Source organism: Miscanthus floridulus, chromosome 10 (genome assembly GCF_019320115.1).
Source record: "Miscanthus floridulus cultivar M001 chromosome 10, ASM1932011v1, whole genome shotgun sequence".
NCBI classification, from domain to species: Eukaryota; Viridiplantae; Streptophyta; class Magnoliopsida; order Poales; family Poaceae; genus Miscanthus; species Miscanthus floridulus.
The window spans coordinates 14003203-14015171 of NC_089589.1; the positions used below are offsets into that span (position 1 = coordinate 14003203).

Consider the following 11969-nt stretch of genomic DNA (forward strand, 5'->3'; position numbering starts at 1 on the left):
TTTACTGCATGACAAAACTTACACCATATTTCCACCTGCATGATCTCATATGTACGTTAGTCAAACTTGGACGACAAAATTAAATCTATGTGCTATTACAAATTGCTTCCAGTTTATTAGAGAAAATTTATTCAGTGAGGTATGGAGGTATTTTGTTCACTTTCCACACTGTTTTTGTTTAGAGATGCGAATGTTCAGATATATATTATTTGTTTTCATGCTTTTACTTTTAAAATAAGAATTATTTTCTTAAAAAAAACTCTTGTACTTAGAATCTTAAGATGCACCATGATAAGGTTTTAATAGGACTACATAGGTGGATAATGGTTATGCATCGTATGGGATTTGGCAAATAACAGAATCATAATTAATAAGAATCATCCACGTGGAATTGAATAAGATGGAGTATATCAAAAAAAGGGAGCAAATTGAAATAAGTAAGAGCACTGAAGTGAACCAGTGAGAGCTCACAGCTCTGCACAATTTTTGAAAGTAGAAGAACGAAGAAAACCAGAATTGATTGTCGGCCCATCTTGCTTCCTGCCAATCTTCAGTTATACCTTGAAGACTGACGATACATGTTGATGTTTCTGACCATTCTTCTCCTGTGATGCAGGCAACGGTCAAGATTAACTTCTTCTCCAAGATAATTACCGTTCACCTTCATCAGATCTGAACTCGGTTTTTGCAGATCCAGCAGGAAGGCTATGGTCCTGAAAAGGAGAGAACGTAGCCCGTTGGTAGCCTGATATTAGTATCTAGTATACCATTTTCTCGTTACCTTCACTATTTCAGCTTGTAGTTTGCTGTTTGGGTAGGAAAAGGACTTGCAACATTTATCCCATATCAATTCTATCTGAAGATATAGAGTGTTGTCTGAATGAGCTGTAATCAAGGTGTGTGCTGATGGACAGTGGTCCATGTATCTTCACAGGGTACATATTGTCCAAATTTTAGGCATGGAAGAACATGGAAATTGGAGGTGGTAATGGTAAATTGACCAGAGCCGTCGTCGGCACCGTTGAGCTCTGGAACCCACGTACACCAAGTACTATGCTATGCCTAATGGAGCCGGCTGGTCGGAGTGCGAGTGGAAGCCGCTGTCGGAGGTGGTCGGCGACTGCGTCCAGCGCTGGTTCCAGGACGCGTACAAGGAGGCGCGCAAAGGGGACATCGCCAACCAGGTGCTTGTAGCTCAGATGTTCTTCTCGGGTTATGGAACCCCCAAGAACAAGTACAAGGTATAGCAACGCACCTTGTTCAAAATTAGATATCTTTTGATTCAGGTTCCTTATTTAGTCATATGTGCTAGGTACATGGAGATTCGATTCAGCTTCCTTGTTTACTTTAATTTATTATAGTTTCTGCTTTTCATAGTGATGTTTTTCCTGTTTGGAAGATCAAACATGTAAATGGTGACTTTCATGTCACTTTTAGGCATTTAGCAATAACTTTTGTGGATACATATTACAGAATGATGAAACTCATCAACCTCTATCTAGAAAAGTGTCAATTCCTTCATCCAGAATAAATCCATACACTATGGTGAGTTGCTTTCCCCTTCGCAATGGATGTCAGTTCATGGATATATGAATGGATCGATGAAGGGTGTTTCTGTTGTTCCTGGAACCACCATTCTTCAGTGCAGGTACACCCCATCTCGCTCCCTCTAATTTTTCCTCTGATTTCCCTGATTTGGTCAGGAAGTTCTCTAATTTTAGGATTCTTCAGTGCACCCCCTCACAATTTGGTCCTGATTTCCCTGCTAGCCATAGGTCCTGATTTCCCGCAAATCTCAATTGTGCAGAATACATATCTATTTTATCTGTCAATCTATATACCTGTAGAATACATTATGCTAATAGTGCATAGAAATGCTAACGAGAGCAACTTACTGAGTTGAACATATTGTTGTTCAGGTGCTGTAGTTCCTTCTCTCTGTTAGTTCTCTGAACAATAGCTCTACAATTTTGCTCGACACTTTTTATCACCACAAGCAAGCGAGCAAGCAGCTGTGAGCTCTGTGCATCCAGACACTTGAAATATCGGCTTTGTGATCAATCCCGTCAAGCTATATGGTATTGCATAATTGTTAATGGCTTGTGAACTGATAGCATGTTAGTGATTAAGCTTCTCTGATTTTTCCTACCCTAAACTGTTGCTAAATTTATAGAAAATGTAATTTACAAATATTTTATACTATGCTGCAGCTCTTGTTAATTTTGACAGGGTGGCAAAACAAGGCTAATTTTAAGTGCATGAATCTTCATTTTCAATCTCTTTTGGCATGAATCTTAATCTATCTCACTATTTACTTCATTTTCAAGAAACATATTGTCTTTTTGTTTTTACCGTAGTGTTAGCATTTTCACAATAAGAGCAAGATGACACGCATACTTCAATATGTCACTTCGGAGCTGCGATGCCCTGGTCCTTGAAACAGCCATCAGCCAGATCAGAGAGGGGGAGCAACAAAAATGGAGGCAACGAGAAGGAAGGAATATGTTGCAGCGCTGTTGCCCTGTGGTGCTCGCTACTGATGTCTAACAGCCTAGGATAGACAAAAACAAGGATTGGAAGGAATGGATTCGCAAGGATGATTCAGTTTTCCTCATTGGTTGTTGAGATGGGTAGCCTACAAAAAATTATTAAGTACAAATGTTGTTGAGATTCATTAAAGTATCCAGTTTTTCCAATTTTTTTATTTTATTTTTTCACTTTCTTATTTCTGAAGTCCAATATCTTTTAACACATAATAATGCATGGTCTTATTTTATTAGTTTGTGAATTTATGTTTCTTTCATCAGATGATTTACTTTTCAGTTTTTTCTAGATGCCACCGTAGCATTAGTATGGACAATATCTATTATTTAACTATTTCTATATATTGCTGATGGTGAATCTTATCACAAATACTCAAGTGGATACTGTATTCTATAATATATGTCTGCGTGAAATAGATCTAAAGCAACACATATTTATACGGCAAATATAACATACTTTGTTTTAAGGTTATGTGAGAGATTTTTCCTGACATGGAGTATTACCAATGTCCCAAGAACTAATATTTACATATATATACTCAAACCTTTGTATAGGATGGTATGAAGATGTGGCGGAACTTATTCGTGGATTTATTGGCGTACGAAAGAAATTGATATTGGAGATTTCTTCCTACCGATATAAAACATTATCTTAGCCGTATCACGGAAAGGTCTATACAGTAGAGTTTGTGAGCCTGCGACGCTGCGCTCTCAATCCGTGACTGTTAATTTCACGAATTTTTGCATTTTGGATTAAATGTCACTTTAACCTCAGTATTTAATTTTATAGTATTATTATTTTATCGTGCGATCCGTATATTTTTAGTACAAAAGTTTAGCTGTCCCGTAGCAACACACGGGCACGAACCTAGTAAAGACATAAAACATAGTAATAGAAAACATAAGACATCGTCAATCTCTGGCTAGTTGCTTACACCATACCAATGTCACTGACACACTGAACTTCTAAGGTCTGCAGTGATGTTTGATCCTGAGTAAAACATTTTTCAGGTTTGAACCAGCCGGAGTGAAAATCCCTGGCCGGTATTTTTCAGGTCACACGACAACTCAGCAACTATTACTGCTAAGATATAAATTCACACAAGCCAACAGCTGGCCTTCCTTGTACATCACAGCAATAAGTGATGCTGCAACTACACGCATCTCTTATATTCTTTAGAGATAAGATCCAACCCATCAAGAACTTACTGCTACAACTATGGGTGAATAAACTCATAGGTACTGACACCAAGGGACTCACGCCTTTATCTAGGTAATGAATTGACACCAAGGGAGAACCAGTGCTGATCTATTTGCTGCAACTGAACAAAGAAGACACAGGCTAGCTGATTAGGTACTTACATGTTCACCTGATGCAACACTGGTGCCGACGTGCTTGCCTGAACTAAGGTCCTAAACTCAGCTTTCTCTGTTGCTGTGATGTTCACCTGAAAAAAGAAATTGGTAACTCTTCCTTCATAGAACATCAACGATCAAAACACAGTGATCTAGTGGCTTTCTTCTTTAGTCTCTACATGGAATGGGAAACTCAGGTTTGACCATGTCAACCACAGGAATGCAAGATGAGCCGAGCCAGCCAAGAGAGATAGCCACAAGAATGCAAGTGTGAAAGCCTCTTTTCCATCCTAAGTGACAACCATACATTACTGTTTTCTACTTTTCCATGGCTTTTTTAAGTTCTTGCTTAAGAGATTCCTACAACCACAAACGGTCTACTTAGTGTTCAACGTTAGTGGACTTTGATGACGGGGAGCAGATTGGAATTGGACAACCAATCAAAATCCGTATACAGCAGAAAAGGAGAAGAGTTGGCATACCTGCTTGGAAATAAAAAAACCATACACAGCAGGAAGGGAGAAGAGATGGCCAATGAAGACGTGACGTAGTAGCACGTGGCCGGGCGCAGGCCATGGAGGCGGACGTGGCTGTGGACGGCAGCGGGGTCGAGCGGCGCGAGGTTGGAGCCCACCTACGCGCAGCCCGTCACCCAGCCATGAAGTTTGATATACAATTCATAAAAGAATAATATACAACTTGTTTCTGTGAATCATTGTCAGAGAGTATTGCATTAGTAAATTAGTGAAGGGATTAAAATGATATATGTAAATAAATGTCTATTTTTAAACCATACATTTAAGCTAATATTGTGACTGGTATTGTTGAATTAGTCTATAAAACCTATGTAGAGAAACAATGTTGTCAGACTTGGAGAAATTTTGACGCTTCAAGGGAAAATTTTCTTATCATGACTTTAAATTATTGAGATGTCCATGTAGAATAGCAAGAACCTGACATACTCAACACCTTGTTATTATTTTGCGTTTCTACTGTCATCAAGGAAACAGACACCGATTCCTCAAGAGAAACAAATGCATAGCCAAAACCTTATCTACTGAAATCGTTTGATAGTTGTCAAACATCACAGCATGCAAGCATTCAATGTATAAACAAGAGTGCTCAGAATAACTACTGGGCATCACCTGGTTTAGGCATATGAATTATGTCAGCTATGCTGGAACAATAGGATTTAGTGTCCAAAAAGGCTGGTTCGACAAAACAACAAAGCATGTCTCCAAATCAAGAGCATAGGTCTATCAATTTGAACTCACTAAACATTTGAAATTGATTAAAGGTAGTGAAATTTGAAAACACAGATGTCTCGTGAATAAAAACAGAAGATCTGTCAATTGTTCCTACAAGTTTAGGAATGGTAGGATACATGAATTTATTTTACCCATGCCCGTGCTCTTATTAGCATCTAAACAGTCTTGATTTTGACTTGGCTACAAAGAATAGAAGCTCTTGAACAGGTTGTAATATCATAGTTTGCTAACTAAGCAAATAAATTGACCAGTATAAAAAACCATGTGATAATCAGGGTGCAGATCTATTTACCAGAAAATCACCAAAGTAACTTGAGTTCTCAGTTTCAAGTTGATGCAGTAAGACAAGCAACAAAGTAACTCTGCATGAGATAGAAGATTGATAGTCAGTGTGACATAATTGCTACTGAACACTCTTAAGAAGAGAATATAGCTGCAGGTTGAAGTGAATTTAGATCTCCTAATTTCTTTGAGAAATAGAGACAGTCATTGAAGTAAAGAGATTTCTTTTTCTTTTGAAAAATACAGAGTCATCTGCAGGCTGACTGAACTGCTGACAGGACAAATAAAAACCCATGAGATTAAACATATACAGGAGATATGTTAAATAAATGGTTGGTGTTTGCAAGGCACGAGTAAGCTAACTGTGTGGGGAAGCTAAATTGGTACTATGGAAAAATGCAAACATGAAGATGCCCACTATCCTGCAACTTTGACAGCACTACAGAACCAAGGGCCAAAATATATAATTCTTTCAGCTCAACAAGAGTAAACTCACGAATTTGCAAATGAGAAAAACAAAACACCCCCTCATCAATAGAAAATACAGAGATTATTCCCTGCATCATTAGGCTACTTGACCTACTTACTATTTAGTAGAGATCATAGCATGGCAAACTTAATTGCAATACTGCACATAGGTTTCATCAAGGTGGTCTTTCGGAAACCAAAGTCTCTAAAATGAACAAATAAGCTTGGACGGTATCCGAAAACAACATCAAGTTTTGCAAGTTGCATGGTGTGAAGCTAACAACACAAAGCAAATTAACGTCTAGGTGTGCACATGTCCGCATCAGATCTGGGTCCTCGGCTTCGCACAGAAGGGAGAGCAGGGAGGGGTGGGCATACCTGTCGGCTTCGCACGGGAGGGGCCGCACCCTAGAGGCGCGGCGGCCGCGTCCGCCCCGCGCCGCCGCGGGCTGGCTAGCCCAGCCGGGCGCTGCCCTGAATGGCCACTGCGAGCTGGCTGGCTGCTTGCCGCCCCTGGTTGGCAGGTTGGAGGCCGCGCACGGACCGCCTGCACCGCCGGGATGCTACGCACGGACGCCTGCGCCGCCTCTGCCTCCGGGATGCCTCGCTACCTCCAGCACCGGGATGCCGCGCCGCCTATGCCGCCGGGAAGGTGGCCTCGCAGGGCAGGGAAGGGTGGTTTGCGGGCGGCAGGGAAGGGCGAGCCACGAACGCGAGCGCGGGGCAGGGAAGGGCGAGCTGGGCGAGATAGGTGGACGTGATCTCGCAAGCGTGAGCCATCGCACGCCAGGCAGGCTGAGGTAGCGCTCGCGGTATCGCACGGGGAGAGGCAGACCAAAAACAAATGTCGCACAAAAAATATCAACGTTTTGTTCTTTTTAGTTGCAGGACATAGGAGTTATATAATATATATATATATATATATATATATATATATATATATATATATATATATATATATATATATATATTATAGGAGATTCCTATATTTTCGTTCCAAACAAACAGGGGCTTAACGATACACAGTCCAGCCCAACAAGACCCCTCTTATCCGACCCTCTCTGCCCTACTCCCTACCCGACCCGGACGCATTGCGCCGCCACCCACGTGCCTGCCACCCCGCCTGCACACCGCCCACACTAGCGCCGCCGACCACCGCCGCCGGAGGACGCACCGGTGCCGTGGCCCGCCGGCGACGGACCTCCATCACCGCCACACCCGCGACGATCTGCAGCTCCGACGTGCCTGCAAGACTACAAGGGTGCTCTGCGGCTCTGCCACAGTGCCACGCCTGCGGTGGTGACTCAGCGGCAGCCCGGCGACCTCCAGTGAGTTCCTTCCCCTTCGACTTGTTCGGCGGCCGGCGGCCCTAACCTCTATCGATCTAGTCTTGTTAATCTTGTTCTTCGATTCGGTTCTTGACTTCTTGTTTGTTTCTCCTTTCTCCTTCGGTCCTCCATGATCTTCCCCCAAGTAGATGGCAACAACAAATTCGAGCAGTGGCAGTGCCGCTGCCAGCGTTAAGTTCTGTGACGCACAATCTGCTGATTGTTGATTAGGTCCGCAGAGACGATCAATCAACTGTGTACTTGTTATAACTGTTATTTATTTATTTAAAAATTTGATGAAACGTATCCACGTATAGGTTTTTTTTTTTTTGGAAAAATGCCGTGTTCGCGTGTCCATATCCGTGCTGGATCCGATCCGGCCAAGGAGCACATATTTGCTGATGTTTGGCAAGTGCTTCTGGTGGTTGTTATCAGTGTCCTGAGAGGTCAGTGGCTCTGCTGTTCTGCTCCTGGGTTCTGTAGTGACCCCAGTGGCATAGCTAACATCCACAGCAGGAGTGGAAGCCTATGAATATACGGTACTCTATTGTCTCTTCTCCGTCCCAGAAGCCAGATATCCTACTCCTTCTGTTTTTTGGAATTAGTTGCCATCCTTTGTTTGTAGGTATTATCAACTGCAATGACTGAGTGACCTTAGTGCACTTTTGGTCAATTAGTACAGCTAACATTTACTCTGTGCAGATATATACAATATAGTCTGCTGATATATATGTTCACTACAATTTATGTGTAGGCTGTTCTGATATGGGCCTCTGGAAGATGTTTGCGTTGTTTGCCAATCCATGGTAATGTACAACCCAGATCATGGGCGACTTCTAATTTGGGACACTGATCTGGGGACAATGAGCAGAATCGTGACACTACATGGAATTATCTTAGGCAAACATGATCGGATCATTGGGTCACGCAATCTGCTATCTGGGGACGATCATCATCACCATGACGCTGCGTGGAATTGTTTTAGGCTAACATGATCAGATCATTGAATCATGATTCTAAAATCTCTTCTCTCCGTTTGATATGATAAATCACATCATATAGACAGTATTTAGTATGGATTTATCATGAAATCATGCTGTTACTGTTACTTAGCTCAAACAGGGGATTGAGAGCCCCTAGCATATTAGTAGTAAGGACTGCACAAATAGCTGCCAATTTTCAGTGTTCACATATGGGTGAACAATGAACACACTAGTGAATCCTCCACCACAACACCCACACTCCATCTCATCGTTGCTTATTTCATTCTTTTTTACTTGTTTCTGAGAAAAATCTATTTTTTATTTTATTTTCACTGTGCAGATAGAAGTGGGGCTTGTGTGGATATGAAGGAATAAGTGGCCATCTTAAGAGAATTTGGAACGACAGAGGACATGGAAAACCTGCTACCTGAAGATGTACTCACCAACATCATCCACCGTCTTGCACCACGCTACCTTGCCATATCCCGCTGCGTCTGCAAGACCTGGTGTACCATCATTGATGCCCACAACCTGCTGCGTGTGGACCTCCTCCCACGGTCGGTGTGTGGAATCTTCATTAACTTTAATGAGTTAAGCATGTCAGAATTCTTCTCCCGCCCCTCAAAAGGCCCAACGGTATCTGGCAACTTTGACTATTTGCCTCTCAGCTCCCGCATCATAGGCCACTGCAATGGGCTTCTCTTGTTTCGCAAGTATGTGGTTAACCCAGCCACACGACAGTCGGCGCCACTGCCCCCATGCCCAAGCCCAGATATGGTCGTAGAGCACTTTTTCCACAGGGAGTACCTTGTCTTCGACCCCACATTGTCACCGCATTATGAGGTATTCATGATCCCTGAGATCCGACGACCCAATGTGAGGTATAACATGTTGAATTCAGATGACAAGTTAGACCCTGCAATAGAGGAATTAGAATGGCCACCATCGCCTTGCATCCTACATGTGTTCTCATCAAGGACAAAGGTGTGGGAGGAGAGGTCGTTTGTTCGAGAAGGGGAGGCTGCAGGGAATGTTGCTGACATGCGGTTGGATCACCCATATGTTCCAGACACTTCTGTCTATTGGCGGGGAGTACTTTATGTATATTGCCAAAACAAGTTTGTTATGAGGTAAATACTCACTTCATTGGCATTGTCATTCATCTTTGTACCTAGTAATGAAACGAAAATTCAATTGTCGTTTATTAATATTTCTCAAATATTTGATTCTTGTAGAATATCATTATCCAATGGGAAATATCAAGTAATCAAGCCACCTTTAGATTGTGAGGGGATGGCATACACAAATCTTTATTTGGGAAAATCAGTGAAAGGGGTGTACTGTGCTGTGCTTCACTTGGCATCCCATTTTTTGATCTATATTCTTGATGAATCGAGTGGCAAAATGGAGTGGGTATCCAAGGATTCGTGTAGTATTGAGGCATGTCAAATAATTGACGGGCCTGGACCCTGGACTTTACAAGATATTAACAATCAGGAGCAGGGATTTGAGTATGAAGATGGTAACAATGAGGCAGTGGTAGAGGACAGGTTTGAATGGGACTCAGACAATGACAATGTTATTGAGACCAACAGCAGGGGCAAGTATAACTCTGGTGGTTATATTAATTTTCTTGTTGACACCAAAAGGAGGAGCAGATATAACTCTGGTGGTTATATTGATTTTCTTGGATTTCACCCTTACAAGGAGGTTATCTTCTTGAGTGATACGTTGAGAAGAGGATTGGCCTACCACTTAAATAGCTCAAAGATTCAAGACTTGGGCAACCTCCGTCCAACAAATTATGGAACAGAGGTGGGCATTCAGCCATTTATACAAGAGTCTTTTCCATACACACCTTGGATGGGATGGTTTCCAGAAGACAATTAATTTCATCTGGAAGATTACGATGTATTGCATATGAGGCATTGGTGCTCAGGACAAGCTGTGAGGTGCAACTTGAGAGTTCGTACCAGCTGAGTTTCTCAAGTTGTTCATTGTATCCAATAAGAAATTATTTGATGTTAGACTACAGAACATGGGACCTGTCTGCTGTTACTGTTGCAGGAGCTCCTGCTATTTTCTGCTTCCGTATGCTTGCTACAATGGAAGTTTAGATGTTACAAATCAACAATTATGGTCATTCTCATGAAGAAGAACGTCCCATTCATGATGTGCGATAAGTTCCATACTTAAAAGTTGAACATGGCCGTGTTCAAGTCTCTAATCCCACGTCTAGCTATGTAACGTGTATCGTTTTAGTTTTATTTATCCGGATCAAACCTTTTAACTTGACTTTTATTTATGGAAAAATGCATCATAAAAATAATCTGTTAAATTCATCGTTCCATATTATGCCTTCCAGTTAGAATCATTTCAGATGATGCTTTCATTATTGGATGGTCTTGCTTCTTTTTTCACTTCCATTTTCACTTTACTTTTATGCTCTTCTTAATGTAATGATGTGCAGCTCTTGTGCGTTTTTTAGAAAAAAAAATTACACTTACTTAAATGTCATAAAACAAGAAGGAATATATGGTTTTGCATGAAAAATCAAGCTGATGATAATCAGTTTGCCAGAGATGCATGCTCTAGGCTTACAAAAGCAACCACACAGCCACGATATGGATTTGACTTGAGCATCATTTTTCTCTATTTCTAGCCACAGTTCCGCCAAATTATTATCGATCCCTTGTTGATTCAAGTTTCAGCATAACGAGAAACTCGAACAAGGCTGTATATACTCCACAGCTCCCTCCTGCTATTCTGCTATTGTACACTGAGAAATGACAAACCATGAACTAGTAATTTATGCCAGCATGGTTGTACTGAAACTATATTCCAATGCTCCAGAAAAGTACAGGACCTTTTATTTCCATACACTAATAATGCTGAACTCGTGCACAGATTTATCGACTATCGTCCTTCAAATCTCCAAGTTTACCAGAGGAAGTTGCTAGGCTAAGAGTAGGGATGAAAACGGATCGGATACGGACGGATATCACCGATATTACATTTGTTTTCATATTTCTGTCCAGATTCGGATTCGAATACGGATAGTGTCAACTATGTCGGATAGAATACGGTTGGATATCGACATCATAAATATGTGATTTGAGTATTCGGATACGGATACGGTATCGGATGTTGGATATCCGGACTCGATACGGACAGATCTCAACCCCTCTAAACGGATTCGGTTTCGAATACGGTCGGAAAATATCCGTACCGTTTTCATCCAGGGTACCGGTCATCACAGTGATAGCTTCTCCCTGAATTCGCACACTCCTGGATGCAGCTTCCAGCTCCAGGTATAGTGTCCCGCTCTGTGGAGGAACCTGACGATATATGGATAAGTTCAAAAAAAATCAGATATTTAAAAAAAATCAGTTTCATGGATGATGAAGGAAATGTTAAAGCATTTAGGAGGACATGACATACTTGAAGCGCCGTCAGTTTTTGTTTCCCCAGCTTCCCACACCAATAGGGTGCTAGAACACAATGTGCACTACCAGTAACAGGGTCCTGCCAAACTTAGAATGAAGTAATTAGGTGTCAGGACAGACAACCACAAAATTTCTAGAATTCTCTGTTAGATTGATCTCCCAGCCAATAAGCCCAACGGCCTATTGGGCCTTAGTCACGCGCCCTGATCGGGGGCGCCCAACCCTACATGATTGGTGGGCCCCCGTCGCACTGCGCTATATAAAGAGGTGGGGGCCGGTGGCTCAAGGCACGAGG

General features: G+C 41.9%; 1 protein-coding gene across 2 annotated transcripts; it reads left to right on the plus strand.

The window, feature by feature from the left end:
- The first annotated feature begins 6959 nt into the window (after positions 1-6959).
- Positions 6960-10490, plus strand: LOC136487700 (uncharacterized). 2 transcript variants are annotated; one of them, XM_066484798.1, is made up of 4 exons: positions 6960-7245; positions 8000-8051; positions 8569-9358; positions 9464-10490. In XM_066484798.1, the coding sequence occupies exons 3-4, from the start codon at positions 8640-8642 to the stop codon at positions 10116-10118; spliced, it is 1374 nt and encodes a 457-aa protein (XP_066340895.1). In that variant the 5' UTR covers positions 6960-7245; positions 8000-8051; positions 8569-8639; the 3' UTR covers positions 10119-10490. The 2 variants fall into 2 exon arrangements, with proteins under 2 accessions (XP_066340895.1, XP_066340896.1); XM_066484799.1 differs by lacking the exon at positions 8000-8051.
- Positions 10491-11969: the final 1479 nt, after the last annotated feature.